Source organism: Desarmillaria tabescens (genome assembly GCF_030435595.1).
Source record: "Desarmillaria tabescens strain CCBAS 213 chromosome Unknown EV420scaffold_1, whole genome shotgun sequence".
Classification (NCBI taxonomy): Eukaryota; Fungi; Basidiomycota; class Agaricomycetes; order Agaricales; family Physalacriaceae; genus Desarmillaria; species Desarmillaria tabescens.
This window is the reverse complement of record NW_026848300.1, coordinates 561666-580678: the sequence shown is the minus strand read 5'-3', so window position 1 is coordinate 580678 and position 19013 is coordinate 561666. Positions and strand designations below refer to the sequence as shown.

At 46.8% G+C, this 19013-nt stretch overlaps 8 protein-coding genes across 8 annotated transcripts; 5 read left to right on the top strand and 3 right to left on the bottom strand.

The window, feature by feature from the left end:
* Positions 1–921: 921 nt before the first annotated feature.
* Positions 922–2550, bottom strand: EV420DRAFT_14608 (uncharacterized protein). The gene is made up of 4 exons (XM_060469035.1): positions 1749–2550; positions 1254–1700; positions 1029–1202; positions 922–974 (listed from the first exon to the last, which is right to left on the bottom strand). The coding sequence occupies exons 1-3, from the start codon at positions 2293–2295 to the stop codon at positions 1168–1170; spliced, it is 1029 nt and encodes a 342-aa protein (XP_060339002.1). The 5' UTR covers positions 2296–2550; the 3' UTR covers positions 922–974; positions 1029–1167.
* Positions 2551–3064: 514 nt separating this feature from the next.
* On the bottom strand, positions 3065–4619 carry EV420DRAFT_1493020 (uncharacterized protein). Its single transcript, XM_060470763.1, has 5 exons — positions 4317–4619; positions 4116–4256; positions 3918–4015; positions 3775–3855; positions 3065–3716 (listed from the first exon to the last, which is right to left on the bottom strand). Exons 1-5 carry the CDS (start codon positions 4374–4376, stop codon positions 3425–3427), a joined length of 672 nt encoding a protein of 223 aa, XP_060339001.1. The 5' UTR covers positions 4377–4619; the 3' UTR covers positions 3065–3424.
* Positions 4620–5231: 612 nt separating this feature from the next.
* On the top strand, positions 5232–8486 carry EV420DRAFT_1493018 (uncharacterized protein). The gene is made up of 11 exons (XM_060470762.1): positions 5232–5416; positions 5465–5531; positions 5583–5888; positions 5939–6162; positions 6211–6560; positions 6609–6635; positions 6689–6789; positions 6840–7051; positions 7105–7167; positions 7218–7404; positions 7459–8486. Exons 1-11 carry the CDS (start codon positions 5319–5321, stop codon positions 8236–8238), a joined length of 2415 nt encoding a protein of 804 aa, XP_060339000.1. The 5' UTR covers positions 5232–5318; the 3' UTR covers positions 8239–8486.
* Positions 8487–8576: 90 nt separating this feature from the next.
* On the top strand, positions 8577–10998 carry EV420DRAFT_1493011 (hexokinase). Its single transcript, XM_060470761.1, has 14 exons — positions 8577–8765; positions 8829–8864; positions 8918–9008; positions 9056–9128; positions 9185–9408; positions 9460–9476; positions 9524–9635; positions 9692–9895; positions 9945–10043; positions 10099–10247; positions 10298–10514; positions 10563–10627; positions 10676–10734; positions 10791–10998. Exons 1-14 carry the CDS (start codon positions 8656–8658, stop codon positions 10835–10837), a joined length of 1503 nt encoding a protein of 500 aa, XP_060338999.1. The 5' UTR covers positions 8577–8655; the 3' UTR covers positions 10838–10998.
* On the top strand, positions 10728–13085 carry EV420DRAFT_14259 (glycoside hydrolase family 28 protein). The gene is made up of 15 exons (XM_060469021.1): positions 10728–10734; positions 10791–10965; positions 11021–11327; positions 11384–11434; positions 11488–11589; positions 11647–11663; positions 11717–11825; positions 11878–12046; positions 12097–12142; positions 12193–12207; positions 12256–12298; positions 12406–12504; positions 12563–12633; positions 12683–12778; positions 12834–13085. Exons 2-15 carry the CDS (start codon positions 10901–10903, stop codon positions 12919–12921), a joined length of 1278 nt encoding a protein of 425 aa, XP_060338998.1. The 5' UTR covers positions 10728–10734; positions 10791–10900; the 3' UTR covers positions 12922–13085.
* Positions 12860–15346, top strand: EV420DRAFT_14331 (pectin lyase fold/virulence factor). The gene is made up of 13 exons (XM_060469024.1): positions 12860–13450; positions 13510–13560; positions 13610–13711; positions 13765–13781; positions 13838–13946; positions 13997–14165; positions 14213–14258; positions 14313–14327; positions 14383–14436; positions 14490–14631; positions 14685–14758; positions 14811–14906; positions 14963–15346. Exons 1-13 carry the CDS (start codon positions 13250–13252, stop codon positions 15051–15053), a joined length of 1167 nt encoding a protein of 388 aa, XP_060338997.1. The 5' UTR covers positions 12860–13249; the 3' UTR covers positions 15054–15346.
* A 150-nt stretch (positions 15347–15496) lies between these two features.
* On the top strand, positions 15497–16817 carry EV420DRAFT_14437 (uncharacterized protein). Its single transcript, XM_060469028.1, has 4 exons — positions 15497–15729; positions 15785–15855; positions 15904–16207; positions 16265–16817. Exons 1-4 carry the CDS (start codon positions 15714–15716, stop codon positions 16453–16455), a joined length of 582 nt encoding a protein of 193 aa, XP_060338996.1. The 5' UTR covers positions 15497–15713; the 3' UTR covers positions 16456–16817.
* A 244-nt stretch (positions 16818–17061) lies between these two features.
* Positions 17062–18685, bottom strand: EV420DRAFT_1472470 (uncharacterized protein; the record flags this gene model as incomplete). Its single annotated transcript, XM_060469053.1, has 8 exons — positions 17062–17118; positions 17201–17336; positions 17393–17592; positions 17644–17731; positions 17786–17913; positions 17976–18167; positions 18216–18378; positions 18429–18685. The coding sequence occupies 8 exons, from the start codon at positions 18683–18685 to the stop codon at positions 17062–17064; spliced, it is 1221 nt and encodes a 406-aa protein (XP_060338995.1).
* Positions 18686–19013: the final 328 nt, after the last annotated feature.

The window sequence follows — 19013 nt, the reverse complement described above, 5'->3', positions numbered from 1 at the left end:
AACCGCAGTTAACAAAGCATATACTTGATTTCGACATCTTTGAACCCAAACTATCAGGTTTTTTTCGGGTCCATTATTCAGAGATCAGGCTTTTTTCCGACTAGTTTTGCGGACAAGCACCTTGAACGGCATGGAGCAAGTTGCAGGTCGCTGTCACAGTGTTTCGATCGTTCTTCATGGTCCAATCCTTTACAGAGATCCTGTTGCTGGAGTCTGCAACCCGTCAGCCTCATTCTGGCAGACGAACTGCAAGCGTAAGTGCGCACCGTGCAATCCATCAATGATACTAGTTAAGAACCAGTTAGTCTCCGGCCTTTCCGCTGTTCTTCATTTCCGAGTGACAAAGAGTGCTATGCACCTACATGCAGAAATAGCCTTACAACCCGGGTTGCTTACAGCGGATACTGTGCAGGATAAGGCTATTCGACGTTGGATTATTGGGATGACGGGGTGATGAAGATAGAAGGCACTCCGATTATCTCCGATCCAGGTCCGACCTTCCCACTACTTACCCACGATTAACCTGACCGGGTAAATATTCTGGTAAGGAATGCCAAGCCATCATCTAGTATATGAACGGAATCGCAAGTTTACCGGTACATGTAAAGCTCGTCGTATCGAAGGAAACCTACCTCGCTATCCTTGCCTTTCCGGAGAAGCACCAGTTCCTCTTTCTTCAACGTATTCTATTACCACCGCCAGGGTTCCGACACTCCCCCCTGCCAAGTGACTCGTTCAGCGATGAGCAGTAAGAAGTCGGCGCGTATTCACTACGCCTACACCCTGGGATTGGAGGCGAGTTGAGATGTTGCACAATGGAATGGCGGATGTGTCCATTGGATGCACATCAACGCAGCGGCCGCTGGAAGCGACATCGACAGAGCCGGAGGGGCATTATGCCCTCAAAATCGTTGCTGAGAACACAGATCTCGATGCCATTGGTGAGGGCGACATGCAGCAACGGCGTGCCAACTCTTCGTCAACGGTAGTGTAAAAGCTCTTGGTGCCGCTGCGATAAAGATACTCACAGCTAGGCCCTCAGATCTCAGATTCCCAAGTGAAATGTTCACAAAGCATCGGGTGTTGTGGCAACTGGCCACAGATAGCCATACTGAGATCTGCCACTCCAGTAGTAGCAGTCAAAAATTGAATATATTCCCGCCCGATTCAATAGAAAATATAAGGAGGAAGAGTTATTTCGCCTAGTAGTAATGTATCAGTCAAAGATCAAAATTCTAGAACTGGAAACGCACCCTTCACAATCCTAGAATCCACACGCCCTAGTTTGTTCATTTCGGGCATGCATTCAAACCGCAAAAAATTGGGAAAATATTCTTCCATACCGCCGTAAGCTGACCACTGAGTATCAAAGTATTCTTCATACTCTGACTCTGCAAGGCCATAATCGATGTATATCCCAAGTCGGACTGTGAACCGTAGTGGATGTCTAGCGAGGATGTGATCTAGCTCTTGCCAATCCGATCGATATTTTGGCAACAGACTCGTGTCGAAGGGGCTGACGGCAACCTCGATATATATATCTTCCACACTGCATGGAATTGTCTCGAAGAACCGGTGCCCCAGTGGAGATGGCCATCGTTCCACAGCGTCGACCGGTTCCAACGCACTGTAAAAGCGCAGGCAGGTTGAGAAGTTACGAAGGTGTCTCAGCTGCCGTAAGTCAATGGGGCTCCCAGCGGCTAAGTAGGAACGTCATAAAATGCAGATATGCAGGAGAAACAACATACGGTACTTCCAACATTCAAGACGCAACGTCAAACTCTCTAAAGAAGAGTTGACGAGAGAAAGGAGGGATGCTACAGTGAAGACATCCGCATCAACTGCTACGACCTTGAGAATACGTAGACTGCTTAAAGATATTGTAGACTGTGGGGAGAACAAATGCTCGATGATGGAACCGTTCAGTTCTAAATCCAGTGTGGATGGGTAACATCGATGAGACGGTGCTAGATGGTTCGGAAAGCTGATGTCCTTGATGATTATTCTACTCATGGCGATAGTCTCAAGCTGTTCGAAGCAGGAGAATAGGGAATATAAATGAGCGATGGTGTCGAAATCCATTTCATTCAGAATGAGATGTCGAACACTGGAAATTGAAAAGGGCGAAGGAAAGGAGCCAACGTTGAGCATCATCGCCTTTGTCAGTGAAAATTGCATTTGGACCTGCTGAAGATTGGGAAGGAGCTGCAAGAGGGAGAGAAACATGCACTGGTTACCAGTTTGCTCCTCCAGACACCAGTAATCTAAGATCAGGTGGCGAATCGATGCTGGCATATACTTTGAAGCTTGAGACAACTGTCAATGAGGTGACAATCGTGACGAATTTCCACGGTCATAAAGAGGAGCCTGCGACTGGGAGGAAGAAAGTCGGAATGAGTTAATGAACATGCTTTGAGAGAGCGAAAGTCGAAGCGAAGATAGTCAAGAATTTCTTCCAGTATCTCCTGAGGGACAATCATAGTAGATGATGATGGTGGGGACTGAAATTAATCGGGTTGTAGTAACCGGTCATGTCTCGGTCGGCCGAAACTTGCACCAAGGATCAGTCCCCGTGTTAGTCCCTAGGAGAGCATAGCAACAGCACCACTGTCTAAGGTATTCTCTTAGGTCCATACTTACAGGCGCCTTTGGTGGGTGTTGCCCAAGGGCATCAAGTAGGGCTTTTTTGATAGCCGTCACGACATCTCGAAGATCCGACATGGTAGGAAACCGAGCCGGGAGCGCCCAAGGTGTTTTAGAGCCAAAGGAGATGAGACGGCGGTTACTCCTAGAACATCACCTACGATTACGAAGCCCATATTGTCACCGCGCCGGACGAGGAGCTCAACCTCAGCATGAAGATTAAAGTTCCACGTCCCCTCATTCCCTCAAGCAGGAACCAATCCCGGGAGGGAGAGGACACTTTGATGTTTTCGAAAGTTTCTTGATAAAAATCCAAAGCCAAGATGAACAAGCAAGCCGCCTCAAGATACGCCCAGCTTCCAGGCTTGGTGATTGGGCCTGGGGAAGAGACACGGCCGTAGTGGATCTGTACGTACTAATACTCATCTGGTACCCCAGTCCACATTCGGACCGAGCTATCCCGAGAATCCGAAGGCTCGTCGCTCAATATTCAGTCCACACAGTCGACAAGATCAGTGGGAGCGAGCATCTCAGCCATCAACCAATGGTCAGAGACCTCATGGGACGAGCACCATTACTTTATTGAGGAGGCTTTGGCGCCAAAACTTCAAAGGATTGAAGATTCATAAGCCTTAGATGATAGCGGCCCGGAAAAGTCTCCGGAGAGAATATAAGATAGCAAATTCAATGCATGGAACAATTTACTATCAGAAAATTTCCATGATGCGGAGAATATTGTAGGAACTGAACCGTTTGGCTCTAATGCCGCAGTAATCCGAGATTAAAACAGGGCAGCACCCAGGACAGCGCTGAGCACAAGAGTAATCCACATCTTGGCGTTGCATAGAGCCAGTGAAAGAGCGCCATTGCTGTCGGTGGTTGAGGCGGCATTCTTGGCGGAGACAGAGCCCGATGCAATGATAGACGATGATGCCTTGCCAGACGCAGTGGTCGACGACGCATGTGCGGATGTGGAGGTAGCTCCGGCGGTCGTACTTCCAATTGGCGCGGTGGATTGACCATCAATTTCTGCCTGGACGGATGCGTTGAATGAACCGGTCATGCTTTGGATTCTAGTTTACACATTCCTCGTCAGCGAGAACAGAAATATGTATAGCGATGAGCACATACGTGAATTTTGCCGAAAATCCAAGAGCAGGATATCTTGCATCACTGGCGTCCTTGAGACTATTGGATTCAACACGGATGAAGCTGGATTCACGTGGAGTTTATTGAAACCGAAACAGAAGTTGCATGGTAAAAAGAAGACATACTATTGATCACTGTTACCGCCAACGCTCGCATCCGGGGTAAATTCGATTGTCGATGTCGTCGAAACGTCGACATTCTCAGCAATGACTTGGAGAATAGTCTGCAAGAATAAAGTCAGTCATACGGATGTAATTTAGAGCGCTGCGGAACGTCGATCATGTACAAATATGGTGAAGATACGAGCAGCACTGGATCTTCACCTGGGATATCGCGTTTCCTACAGCTAGGGAGAATTTCGACGCGCCAAATTCACTTAGGGAAGGCGAATCGGTAGTGTCCTGCCATGCAATACTAGCAGATTGGCCTGCAGTCATCACAGTGGAAGCCACAGGATTCGTGATCTGGGACAGACACCGACTGATTATCAGCTGGTAAAATTAGAAAACCGTGCAGAAACATACGTAGATGTTAGCCAAGGCAGATGAGGCGAGACCGAAGAGGACGAAAGACAAGGAGAACATCTTTGCAAACAAAGTTCAAAAATGGGGAGTTGAATGATAGAAACGAGTGGAAGATTCAAGAGAATGTGGGGGTGGTGGTATCTAATGATAATATTCAGACGAAGGCACCTTCTCCGCGAGAAACAGTGGTGGGAATATGGAAAAAGATGAAGAAAATGAGCGCCTTCGTGATGGCGTTTTGGTTCCAAGCTCCGCTCAAAATCCTGCCGTGCAGCGTGCATGGTGCCTTGCCACGCGACTTGCTGTTATGTTGCCTGACCCTGGCATCGCTATACCAACTTTTTATGTGAAAAATCAGAAACGGTTTGTTCAACAAAATATCTTCCTACCCTGTTGAGCGCCCTGCAGTGATCCTTGTGTGCGATTGTAGTTTTGGTGATTTTGTAGCCTGAACTTTGAAATGGTAATGCCCACGTCAATTGTTGATAGCCGGTGACCGGTAATTAAAGGTGCGTTTGTTCATTCGTAGAGATTCGTAGCTGGTACCATGGTAAAGTAATGGCAAGACCTTGAAGCGCTGCTTGATTGAGCGTTTACACGTTGCTTTCATTCTTTTGGCCAAATACCAGGGTCTTCCTAGTAAGTAATTGTTGGTTGGAAGCGTGGAAGATTGGCCATCGCGTGACTGAGGAAGCTGGGAACATATGTTGCGGAATCCCGGTTAACAAATTTTCCGGTTCATTTCTCCGGATTGGGGTGGATGTTGGTGAGATTACACTCACAACTAGCATAATAAAACGATATAGCCATTGTTTTCTGCAAAGATCTTCATCTTTCTTCAATAGAACGCTTATCTGCTCGTTATCGGCACGCGTCTTATCGGCGGCATTTGACATCGGAGAACGGCCGGATAATCCTTAGCGAGTCATTTGTATGTGTTGAGCGCTTTTCATTTCCACACGTTACGATAAAAGTGGGATAAAATCTTGAACCAGTACTGTAATGACAAGGGCGTCGTCGTCGAAGAGGTCGTCTGGGACGGGAACATCACGTGGTCGGGGAACCTACGCTTCCCATGCTTGCAATGTATGCAGAGCCAAGTACGTCCCATTGTCGTCTTAGGAATTACCCCTAACGTTGTGCCCAAGGAGGGTAAAATGCGACGAGGTAAAGCCTGTCTGTGGCTTCTGTCAGGCCTCGGGACGTAACGATGAGGTCCGTGCGTCACTCAGCAATTACTCTATTGTCTGCTAACCGACTGCGCAGTGCTCATGGACAGGCGAAAGTGCAAGACGACCAAGGACCGAGGCCCATTACGAAGCGCTGAGAAAACGAGCAGATGCTCTCAAAGCCTATGCTGACCTGCTCGAGTCGTTGCTGGAGAAATGCCGTAGAGAGCATGGAGGAGTGTCGGAAGAGAGCATGTCGTACCTCCAGTTCCGACCGCCGGACGCTGGGAGCGCCATTCTGGACAATGAAGTGCCACCGCCGCATGACGATGGTGTTGATGCCAATCAGGTCGACGGAGAGGACATAACACGGGAGATTTGCGTGCCTACCCGGAACCTAAAGGTGCGTCACCGACATCACCTTTACTGGGTGCCTGCTAACCGTCTTTACAGCTGGAGGACAGTCAACTTGTTTTCTATGGTATTGCGGCACCGTTTCGTCTAGACCAGACTCCTGCAAAATCTAGGGTGACCTCAAGACTTCCCGACGTTGACGACCCTAAGAAGAGCCATGTTCTTCAAATATCAGATGGTGATGGAAATTACTACGACCCAGATTTCGACTGGTCGCGTCATCTCCCATCTGTCGTACCTCTGGATAGGAAGGAACATGACAGGTAGGTTGCCCATGAATCACTCTTTCAGGGTATTAATGTTCTCTCAAGAGTTCTCGATCTTCTCTTCAAATTCTTTACACCGTGGTGTTTTCGTATTGTTCCAGCACTGTTTCTTCGAGATATGCATAGAGCTCTAAGCGTCCCTGCACACCAGACACCTCCGAGGACCGTCCATTATTCTCCCATGCTTCACAATGCTCTTGTGGCTTTGGCGACAGCCTTCTCGGATGATCCTCGGATACGCGATTTCAAGTCACGTAAATACTTCGCCGATGAGGCCAAGCGCCGGTGGGAGGACGAATGTCGAACGCCGAACATCAGCGTCGTACAAGCGCTTTCAATACTATCAAGCTTTCATTCGACCAACGGTGACCAAACCGTCGGCTATATGTACTTCGGTAAGTAACTCGATTTCTCTCCGAACCTTTCTCATCCAGGAACATTAGGTCTCAGCGCGCGTATCGGTCAAGCACGTACGTACAAAGTGATCTAACATGGGAAAAGTTTACTCATCATGTTATCGTAGTGGGTCTCAGCTTTGATAGTTCGCAATGGGTTAAAGCTGGACTTATATCTAATGATGATATGATGGACCGAAACTGGGCGTACTGGACTACATTCAGCGAAGTCAGTGAATCCATTAAGTATCAACTTCTGTTTTACGATCTTTCACCTAGGATGTCTGCTGGTCGGTTTACGTTGGTCGGGACTTTTGCGTCCCTCAACCAATAGAACGACATGTTCCGGTTTCTTTCGTCGACAGCGAATTCGATGAGACGCCATGGCATTATCCCCCTGCTAATATCCCCCCGCAGCCAAATTTCCTATCGAGAACCCTCGCGGCGACTTGCGAGCTGATGATGATAGCGAGGCAAGTTATGGACGTTATGTATGTGTATTTTGCGTCCTTCTTTCGAACTAGTGCAGCTAACAGCGCTGCAGAAATGGTTTGAATCTCGTTGGCACTCGGCAGGAGATAAGTGACGAAATTATCAGCAAAATTGAGTGGGTTTTTACTATTGATCACCCCTTTTCTGACTTACCTGTATCGTTAGTCTACAACTCCATGAATGGAAGAGTCGACTCTCGCCAGAAGTGGACATAACTATCAGCAACAAGTCGACTGCTACTCCGCATCGTCTAATGCTTCACCTAGCCTTTTGGTGGGTGTTCATCCTCTTACACCGCCCATTCTTTCATCGTCGAAAACGCGGGTCGGACGGAGACATCGATCACGTCAAGGTCTGTCACCCTGACACCTGAATGGATCCTTTCCCTGACACGGATTTACCGTAGATGTGCAAGCGGGCGTCAGAAAACATCATGGAGCTTCTTCTTGTCTGGCGATCGCTCTATACTCTACGATACGTTCCAATGACGCTCGTGCAAGTACTGTTTTCTGCTGGAACCATCTACTTGCTCCTCGCTGGGAAGGCCGCCTCAGGTCTTCGCGTCGCCAAGAAGGACCTTGAACGATTTGTCTCCCAAGCCGATCTGTGCGTTGATTATCTGAACGAGATCGGAAAGTCATGGAGCTCCGCCACAAGAATCGGTGGAATTTTATCGAATCTTTCGCATAGACAGCTGGATCCTTTGTTGGAGAAGAGGTCCGCGAAGCGTGCCTCAAAGCAAACGAAGCAGGAGGAGACTAAGGTTGAAATCGAACTGGACGTTGGGACGCCTCCGACAACACAGTCTGAGGCGGGTTCGTCTGAATCTGGGTCTTATCAAAATGACGTCTCGCCAATGGCAACCGAGGCATCTCTTCCTCAGTCCCAGTGGTTCCAAACTCAGCATTACCACACGTCGAACAATCATAATATTAACGGTTATGGATCTCTTGCTGTCTCTGGAATGTTGGGTGGCGAGCCATTTGGCATTGAACCCTTCGTCCCGGATTATAACATGGGCTCGTATAATGGATACGGAAATGTGCCCCACAATGATGGCAGCATTTCCAATACTTTTGGACCCCAGGACTTTGCGGTCGCTTCTCCGGAGTTTTTTGGGACGTATGATGCTGGTACACAACGTCTATGGGATATCTTGCACCGGCACCATTCTGGTCCAATGTGATTACACTGGGTTGTGCGGGTTGTTGAATACTGTATGTTATAGACATTATTTAATTTACTACACTGTATGTTATTATGCTTCCACCAGGACATGCACTTGTAGTTTTCTCAGCCTATGATGCTGCTAGTAAATACGTTATGCTTTGTACTAGTATTGTAAATATGGAGGAAATCTAGCGATATTATCAACGTCGGTGCTTGTATGCACATTTTTGTATCGTAAAAATGTTGCAAATTCGCTAACCGAATTCAGCGGGAGAGCAGCGAGGCCAGGGTCATCAAATTTGGGGCAGCAAATTTAAATGAAGTCAGTCACACATCACGTCACGCGACACGGGACTCTAATCCGGATGCTGTTTGTTGCCTGACAAGCCTTCATTCCACCTACTACCACCATCTTCTTTTGATATCTTCCACCATGGTTCTCTCTCGTCGCGGAAGTGGTAGCATTACGCTGCCATCTGGCCAGACAATGGCGATCCATACTCGAACTCACGAAGAGGAGGATCTGCCTCATGCTACCAAAAAGTGCGTATTTTTCTGTGTCGTCGCCTCAAATCCATGCTAATTATTAGCGGTCCGATATCTCAGGACTATGGCAGACCATCTGCGGAAGTATGAAAGTCTGTGAGTAATATTTGTCTGCGCGGCCTTGGTCATTGATGGATGGACGATGATAGGTTTACATTAACACCCCAACGGATGCGCATGATAGTAGAGGCATTCAAGGATACACTCGAACTGGGCTTGCAGAAGCCACAACAGGTTGTTGTGAGTCCATCCACCACATATCCACGGATTTATGTTGATGGATACAGCCCATGATTCCTACCTATGTCTTTGGATGGCCGACTGGCACAGAAGTCGGCGATTTCCTGTCGGTGGACCTTGGTGAGTACTCACATCATAGCATTTCTCGCTTCTCGCTGACGCGCTTCCCTTGTCAGGTGGTACTAACCTTCGTGTCTGTCTCGTGAATCTCCAGGGTGAAGGGAAATTCGAAATCACACAAGCCAAGTACCGTCTTACCGAGGAGCAGAAACAAGACGACGGGCAGAAACTTTTTGATTTCTGTGCCGAATGTTTGAAGACTTTTGTGGACACAAATCTTGCAGATGACAATGGGGAATTGTCTCTCAAACCAGGCGAGACATTGCCTCTGGGCTTCACGGTGAGTACGCTCTTCATTTCCATATCCCTTTCTGTAACACTTTTTGCACAGTTCTCGTATCCCTGCAGGTAAGATGTGTGCAGTGGAACGGGAGCAGTATTAACGGATCGCTTAGTCAAGAGAGGATTGATCATGGTGTACTCATTCGATGGACCAAAGGCTTTGGTGCTGGCAAAACGGAAGGTCGCGACGTGGCCGAGATGTTCCGCCATTCTCTTGCTAAATATGTACGTCCTCCTAAACTACTTATCCTTCATCATGCTAACACTCGACCTTGCGATAGAAATTGCCCATCACCCTGACCGCTCTCATCAATGATACCACTGGAACCCTCATTGCATCGCATTATGTGAACCCAAAGACCAAGATTGCTGTCATCTTTGGAACGGGATGTAACGCGGCTTACATGGAGAAGGTTGGTAACATCGAGAAGATCCATTCCTTGGGCATCGATCCGGATGCCGAAATGGCAATCAACTGTGAATGGGTGAGTTCAACTATTCTTCATCTTGAACTGGTACGACGCCTTGCCGCAGGGTGCGTTTGACTCGTTTGAACACGAACATTTACCTCGTACAAAATATGATATAATTGTCGACGAGACATCCAACAAGCCGGGTGAACAAGCTTTTGAAGTGGGTCGCCTTCTCCATCACAAGCGTGTGACATTACTAAGTGTCCTTTGAACAGAAACTGATTTCTGGACGATATCTGGGCGAAATCCTACGATTGGTTATATGTGAACTTATTGACGAGGGTGTTCTTTTCCTTGGTCAAGAGACATACAAGCTCGAAATACCTTATGTATTTGAGACCGCATTTTTGTCGCTGATGGAAAGGTAAGGACTATCTTTCGTATGGGGTTAACTCATTGTTTTGGCAATTTCAGTGACCCCACCGATGAACTTTTGATGATCATTGGAATCTTTTCACACTTTTTTGCCGTCGAGACGACTCTAGCAGAGCGTCAGTTCTTCCGGGCCCTGGCGAAACTTATTGGACGACGGGCCGCTCGTTTGAGTGCCTGTGGTATTGCTGCCATCGTAAGCAAGATGGGATACCTAGATGAGGGCTGCTCAGTTGGTGCAGATGGTTCCTTGTACAACGTTGGTGCTCCAGCATCTTTCGCCTTACCTGCTCTAAACAGTCCATAGAAATACCCCGGGTTTGCCGACCGAGTTCACGAAGGTCTACAAGACATCTTCGGTGAGAAGGGAAAGTGCGTATAAATAGACACATTCCATAGTGTCCTGCTGATTCCAAGTAGGAACGTTGTCACATATCATGCTGAGGATGGAAGTGGTGTAGGAAGTGCAATCATCGCCGGTGAGCTGCGGTCGTAACTGTTCATCTGACCTTTTTACCGATTATTCTCCCTGTAGCCATGACGAAGCTCAGAAAGGACGCCGGTCTGTTTACTCACGTGTAGGCCCAAGGCATTCAGGCGCTTGAGACACTTGGACTGTTGACAGAAAATCAAGTAGAAGAAGCCATGTATGTGTTTTATGTACTTTATTACGTTGTTCTTGTTCCTTCTTTGAAGGAGTATAGATTTTGGTTGGTTATCACGAACTTGTCCGACGGGCGGAGACTGATCATAATGTGCTCAAAGCTTGGCCTTTTATTCTCCGGGCCGTGATAGAGCGGGCCGGCTTTCGAAGTTCTACATAAACTTCGCAGTTGCAGCGAAGAGAGGAACATCAATGATGCTGCTTTTGTCGCTGTTCGCAGCGGTTTTGCTATTGGCTCCTCACACTGTTCTCGGACAGGACAACTGTACACTGACTGCTTCTGGTGAAGATGACGCGTCTCAATTTCTCTCTGCCGTCCAGAACTGTGACACCGTGGTGATTCCAAAGAATACTACATTGAATATCGCGACACGTCTGAATATGACTGGAGTTTCCGATACCATCATTGTTAGTTTATTTTATCTTCGAACTTTCACGGAAGTAACGCTGACGTCGCGATTCAGAACCTGGAAGGAACTATCCGCTTCGATCCCGATATTCCATATTGGACTGGGGTGAGCAGGCAACTTCAACTTCACTTGTGGATATATATATTCACTTCGCGTAGAACGCGTTTTATTTTGAGTTCCAGGATTCACTCACCTTTTGGTTGCTTGGAGGAAATAATATCGTTTTGAATGGCGGGGGGACTTTGGATGGTGCGGGTCAGGTGCGGTCTTTTCATTACATTTCTGTGTTCGCTTTCATGATGACTGAATTTTTTAAGGACTGGTATGATGAATTGTGAGTGAGATGTGTAGGTTGTCGACTTGCGGAAGTGTCATGGTATACTTTAGTGCCTCAAATGACACCTTTGGCCGCCCTATCATCTTGACGGTTTACCAAGCAAATAGCGTTGTCGTAGAGGACATCCAGATGCTCAATGGTCCAAACTGGTTTAATCTGGTACGCAATCCTTGTAGCATTTCTTGCATTCGTACATGATTTTCTTTCACAGATATACGAGAGCAGTAACGTTACTTACAGCAATATCAGCATTACAGCTGAGTCGACATCAGACAATGCTGCCAAGAATACCGATGGTTGGGATACCTATCGCAGCGATACAATTGTTATCAAGGACTCCGTCATTATCAACGGGGACGATTGTGTGTCGTTCAAGCCAAGTATAGACCCCCTTATTTTATCGTGATGTTGAAGCTGATCGGGTCCGCAGATTCCACGAATGTCTTGGTGTCCAATTTGGACTGCGACGGATCACAGTAAGTACTTAAGACAGTGTTTTCTTCCATTCTACTGATCCGTTTTTCAGTGGCATATCTGTAGGGCATGTCAGACCGTACGTTGTATTGTCATGAAGCTGACTTCAAAGTAGCTCCCTTGGGCAATACGCTGGCGTCTATGACATTGTAGAAAACGTCACCGCAAGGTTTGATTTCTTGCATTCTACAGCGGTGAAGTTTCATAACCCGCCGTCTCTAGTCATATTAAAATGTCGAATGCCTCTAATGGTGCCCGAATAAAGGCATGGGCAGGACCCAACGTCGGCAGTGGGATTGTCAAGAACATCACTTTCGTCGATTTCGAAGTGTCTGATGTAGACAGCCCGATTGTAATTGACCAGGTGAGCTATTTCAACGGGCGAAGACGGCTGGAATTGACTAGTCTTTCCGGCATTCTAGTGCTACTTCAGCGAAGACGAGTGCGATGGATACCCGTCTAACACCTACATCCAAGATGTCTATTTCACCAAGTACGATTGCCCTTTATAAGATATTGACAGTCGATCTAATGCACCTTAGCGTTTATGGCACTGGTTCGAAATCTACTGTTGCATCGTTGGTTTGCTCTCCTGACGGCCGATGCGAGAACATTAATGTAAATGATCTGAGTTTGACGTAAGTTTTGGCGTCCCTTCATTTTTAGTGGTCTGAGGTTTATACGTACTTGCAGAGCTGAAAAAGGGACCACCACGTATGAATGTTCGAACGTAGTCCTGACTGGTAATTCTGCTGATCTTTTCAGCTGTACGGAGGCATAGTGCGGAAGCCATTTTTCGGCCCTGGTAGAATTACACACGAGTTCGGACTAGTTACCTGACGAAGATGATCTTCGACTTTGCGAGATTCCTCCGTCATTCTTGAGTCTTGCCTTCCCATGTCACCCAAAAATACACAGTCAACCCCATCTGGAAGGAAATGACCGCAAAACTACCTCTTCTCGTCGTTTTTCCACGCCGCAAATATAGCGAGCGGGACGCGTGCTACATCGAATCGTGAGGATGACCTTCAACTCGCGTCCGGACGGTCCATAGCGGTCCGGTACACGGTCCATATATCTCGGAAGGCCTCGAGGTTGGGACGCCAACAATGCTTCGACTGTTGTGCATTTTTCTTTTGACCCTTGCGGCTGCCTTCGGGCAGGAATGTACTTTGACACCCTCAGGTGGCGACGATGCACCCCAATTTCTGGCGGCTGCAGCTGCTTGTGATACCGTTGTCATCCCGGTCGGCAAACAGCTCAACATTGCCACGCGGATGAATATGACGGGTTTAACCAATACACATATTGTGAGCGTCAATGAAAATTTTCAGCCATTACAAAGGAATCTGAGAATCTCTAATTGTAGAACCTGGAAGGCAGCATCCGGTTTGAACCTGATATTCCCTACTGGACTGGAGTAAGTTGCAGAACTGTCGCCTCCTCAGATACTCAATGTCCCCTTAAAGAACGCTTTCTATTTCGACTTTCAGGATTCTATCACATTTTGGTTACTTGGTGGAGAGAATATCGTTTTGAGTGGAGGCAGCACTCTCGATGGGGCCGGTCAGGTACGCGTAATGATATCTCAAAGTATTCTCCTATGATAACAATCGCGTAATAGGCATGGTATGACGCTTTGTAAGTGACCATCATCAGGCAGACCGGACTATTTTCATGTTCATATCCCGCTTTAGCGCGTCAAACTCAAGTCTCCGCCGTCCTATCATCTTGACCATTTATCAGGCGACGAACGCTCTAGTCGAGGACATACAGATGATCAACAGTCCAATGTGGTTCAATCTTGTATGTATCCTTCTAACTTGACTGCCCCAGTCTGACTAATGTTTTGTTAGGTCTACGAGAGTAACGATGTCACATACAGCAACATCAATATCACTGCTGTGTCGACTTCGAAGAACAAGATCGCGAATACAGATGGATGGGATATTTATCGCAGCGATACCGTCATTATTCGAGATTCATCTATCCTGAATGGGGACGACTGCGTCTCTTTCAAGCCCAGTAAGTTTTATGTATATCTATAGACGATTAACTCAGCTCTTGTGCAGACACTACGAACGTCTTAGTGTCCAACTTGAGTTGTAATGGGTCACAGTAGGTCACCTCTGTTATTTGTGCTGATCTCGAAACTGACGGAATCCTACGCAGTGGAATATCTGTAGGGTAGTAGATCGATCGACTATATGACCTCTATCACAGAGCTCATGCGCTGTAATAGATCCCTCGGTCAATACTCTGGTATCTTTGACATTGTAGAGAACATAACGGCCACGTCGGTCTTCTTCTCCTTCCGATTCCTGACGTTATTCAAGGTTGCCATTCTAGTGATATATCCATGTCGAACGCGCAAAACGGTGCTCGTATAAAGGCATGGGCCGGGTCTGGCGTGGGGAGTGGGATTGTTAAGAATATCACTTTTACAAACTTCGAGGTATCCAAGGTCGATAACCCGATCGTGATCGATCAGGTAAACGGAATTCCTTACAGATAATTGAATATTCAAGCTCACAAAGATGATAGTGTTATATGACAAGCTCAAGTGAATGTTCCAAATTTCCATCCAATACGTTCATCGAAGATGTTTGGTTCGACGAGTAAGCTTTATTTTATTTTAATCTACTCATTCTTGGACTGACTGTTGCTTAGTGTCTTCGGTACATCATCCGGGGCTACTGTCGCATCTTTAGAATGCTCTCCTGATAGTCGATGCACCAATATCAACGTCAATGACTTGAATTTGAAGTCAGCTACTATTATTTTTGATTTCGTATTCTCCTTGTACTTACTTTGCACCATAGAGCTGGAAAAGGAACCGCCAAGTATGAGTGCCAAAATGTCGATCTGAGCGGGAATGCTGTAGACCTCTTTCCTGAATGCACAGAAACGTAGGATAGGTAAAACCAATGAGCGTCAGTAGCGAAACTCGCAACAGACTAGCCATGGTTTTCAAGTTGTGTCATCGCCGGCAACGGCGGTCCGTAAATCAATTCCAAAGATACTCGGAAAGCTCTTCGAACGCTAAGTGTCCTGGCTCAGCGTTAATGATCATGACGGCCTGTTCCTTGTCTTGTGACAAAATGTGAAGTGCCGTGTTACCCGATCTATTGCTTGATACCTCGGATGCATCCGTTAATCCCTGGATGACTTCCGAATCCTTGGTTAAGTTAGTGACTGGCTTCTATCCTGGTAACTGAATTGATCATGATAATATGTCACACAAGCTCGACAGGGCGTATGATCCTGAGCTCCGGACTCGAACATTATCTATATATATATAGGTCTGAATTCCCTCGGTGTCACTGGTTTGCGAACAAAGTAAGCGCCCTCTGAATGTTCCCATATATTTGCGAAGACTAACACATAGATACCGTCTTCCTTTCCGGCCCCAGGACGCTAATAGACACAGGGACAACTCTTTTTGCGCTTCAGTTTCCCAAGTCATTCATTCCTTCTTCTCAACAACGGCTGGAATATTTCCTTTCTTATTCATATCGAACGAAGTCCAACCCTCCTCTCTTATCCCATCGAGGGTATCACACGACATCGTAAATGGGACAGCTAACATGTGTGTAATAGTGGCCAATACCTGTGGCCGAAGCCTGATTATTTGCTTCGAACAGACCAATTACCTTCACTTGTCGAATACAATCGGCAAGGGTGGCAGACGACTTGTTCAAGTGCAGCCGTAGTTGTAAGTCGACCAATTTCCGAGTAGGGACATCGCTGAATACTTGAATAGACGAGTTTACTTGCGGCTGTAGCTACTGGCCTTTTATCAGCCGTTAACGACGTTGTCAATGATGGGGATTTCAAGCAGAAGGCAAATCCACACGTCCTTGACTTTCTCTATGTCGGATCGTTTGGAGCCATCATCTTGAATGCAAGTGCCACTGTCACGTCTCTGTTTCTTATCGACGAACTGGGAGACCTTCCCACACTTGCCTCCGATCTTGACAAACCAAAAGATGGTTTTGCTCCAGATAATACAGATATTTTGGTCTACTATGGGCTGGGAAATACATGGACCTGGACACGATGGCATTGTAAGTGTTTTCATTTTGAGTCTGAGATAAATGTTACGATGATTTTTTGTTCATCAGGGATTATCTCACTGGTTCTGGGGGCTTGGTGTCTCTTTCTTCAGGTCATCGTATTCGTATACGTTACGCAAACAACGTCGGTAAAAGTGGTGGTGACGATTTTTTCAGTTCTACCTATGTACAGGTTGATGCCAAATCTTTTCAAGAGGAATAATACTGTATACCCTGGTGATAGTCCGAAGTACCCGTAACCCGATCGTGTAGCCGCCTGTACTTCCTATCTATGTCATTTGTGATCATTTTTCTCTCTCACCAAGATCAGATATCATTTGAGAAGACGTAATAACAATTACAAGTCAAGACCTAAGAAGTGATGTGGATAAGGACAAAGAGCGAGCCCACTCTCTCAATTTCGATTAGACACCTATCGCAAGTAGCAATACGCGGCCCACAACCTTGGAGGCAGGATCAGACAGCAACAAGGCTTCTGGGGGGGATCCTGTCTTAAATTGAGATCTACTGCGAACGCGATCTTGGATTTCGGGCGACATGCGAGCAACTTGAAGTACTTCCCACAGGATCACATCCAACTGCGTGGATGGTGGAACGGAAACTAAAAGAAATAGCATCAGTGTGCATGGAATCAGAGGCAATATTTCCGATCATACTTTTCTGCTCCTTTGAATTCAGTTCGCTGTGTGGGGAGGCCTCATCCTTGAATTTGACAACAATTTCCACAACAATTTCCATATGATTTATTGGTGTTTTCACGTCCCTGTCCTGCAGAAGGCAAAGTGGTCAGGTTAAGTACAGGCGAAATAGGGTACTACGAACCTTCACCCTATCCTTCCACACCTTCAAGCGCTTTGCATCGTTTCCTTCGCCGTGTCCATCCGGGATGCATCAAAGTTGATCTGAATGTACACCAAATCAGACTGAGAGCTGAGATCAGGCAATAGGAGAACATGCCTTGTAGGCGCTATACGAAGACCGGACCGCCGCAGTCGCGAATTGATAGGCCTTGGTAACTTCGTCGGAGTGCACATTCTCAAAATCGACGGTTGTTCTACTGGAAGCCTTGTCTTTTAAGTTTGCGGCATCTTGTAGAGCGCTCTTAGTTGCAGAAATTGCACTGAAGAAGAAATACATTGAGAGGCTGATGACAAATCAAAGAAACTCGACGCTGACTCGTCTATATGCTTGCGCGGCGGCTCCGGATTTACACTGAGGTAATAATTCACCAACTCATGACAATATTGCACCAAGACTAGCGTTTGCAGGTAGTATGGTGGCCTGATGTTGCCAGGGAGCTTCCGAAGTTCTAGAAAGCTCCCTGGTGTCCTGCGGAGGCTAGTTGGGGGCGCAGTCGGTGCTACTTCTTGTTTTCTCTACTTATGAGGGTCAACATAGTGGAAATAAATAAAATCTCCGATGCTTACCTTCAAAAGGGCCTCAAAATTGGAATATCTTTTCTCCAGGTCGGCTATATGAGGCTGATTAAAGTTTTGGGAAATCGAATCCAACAGCCTGATCAGACAGGTTTAGCCTTTGGAACATAAGAATATCAACGTAAAAGCATACCCCTGCATTTCGGAAAGCACAGTCGTGGATACAAGATGCGCACGAATTTCGGGAACGGTAGAATTGATGGAGACCTCAACCACGCCATTGACAAGAAGAGTAGATTTGATAGCAATAACTATGATTTCCTATAGGGGAGGTGACATCAGTTTGGATACGAAACAAACGAAACAAAAGCAAGACTGCATACCTCTGATTTAGAGTCTTTGGCCTTCTTTTGAATATCTGTGAATTTCGATTGAATTCGAGACCGAACCCCCGCAGAGACCTTGGCCTTGTTCAAACGATGCTCCAATCCACGAATCAGGTTGTCGAGGAAAACATTGTCATCGTGCCTCCAGGAGTGTGCAGTATCTTCCGACATAAGGGTCGGCGCAATGGACTATAGGTACGTTAGTGGCTGGATAAAATCGATCCGACTATTATTTACCTGGAATACCTCCTTGGAGAAAGCGGACGCCAGGGAGTCCTTGACTTTCTTGCGGTCGATACTCCAAGACTGTGCACCTTGGATCCGCTCTTCGATGTCGACCGTATCTGTTAAAGTTTCGACACGGGAGGTGTCTGTAACCTCGGAAACTGACAGAAGCAAGCTGCAAGTGTCATAAGCAACGACTACACTGTCCTTTTGATTGGCACCTACGCCTCAAGAGGTTCAATCATAGCAGTATATTGGTCATAACTGGTCCAGCCATCTTCGTCGATGGATTTCTTGATGAGATAGTTGATATAGTCGCGTATGTCCCTGGACCTAGAAACCAACGTGCAGAACGTATGTGAATTTCGCTGAAGGGTTGAAGAACAGATCTCGCGCGCGAGAATAGAAATGAGAGAATTAATGACGTCTGTAGCAGGAAAAGCCGAGTTGTTGAGCTTCGTGAGACTGTCGTAAAGAGACATGGTGGCAAGAAATTTTCCTAAGCAAGAAACAGATATGTAGAGACACCTCCTGAGAGGATCTTTATATACCCAGAGCAGGGCATGACAGTCGATAAGCGCTGGTTCCATTCTATTCAATTCAATTTCGACAACGATCTCAACCAGACTCGGAGCAGATCTTGGGCGTCACGGAAAAAAGAATGCTCCTACAACGACGCCAAAGGTACCACCTCAAAAAATCAAAATCAAGACACAGGGTCGACATGTACACCTTTAGCGCCATATGCGTGTGAGGCCAAGGTCAAGTCGAGGAACACGAAGCACAAGGATAAGCGCCGGCCCGGTACTG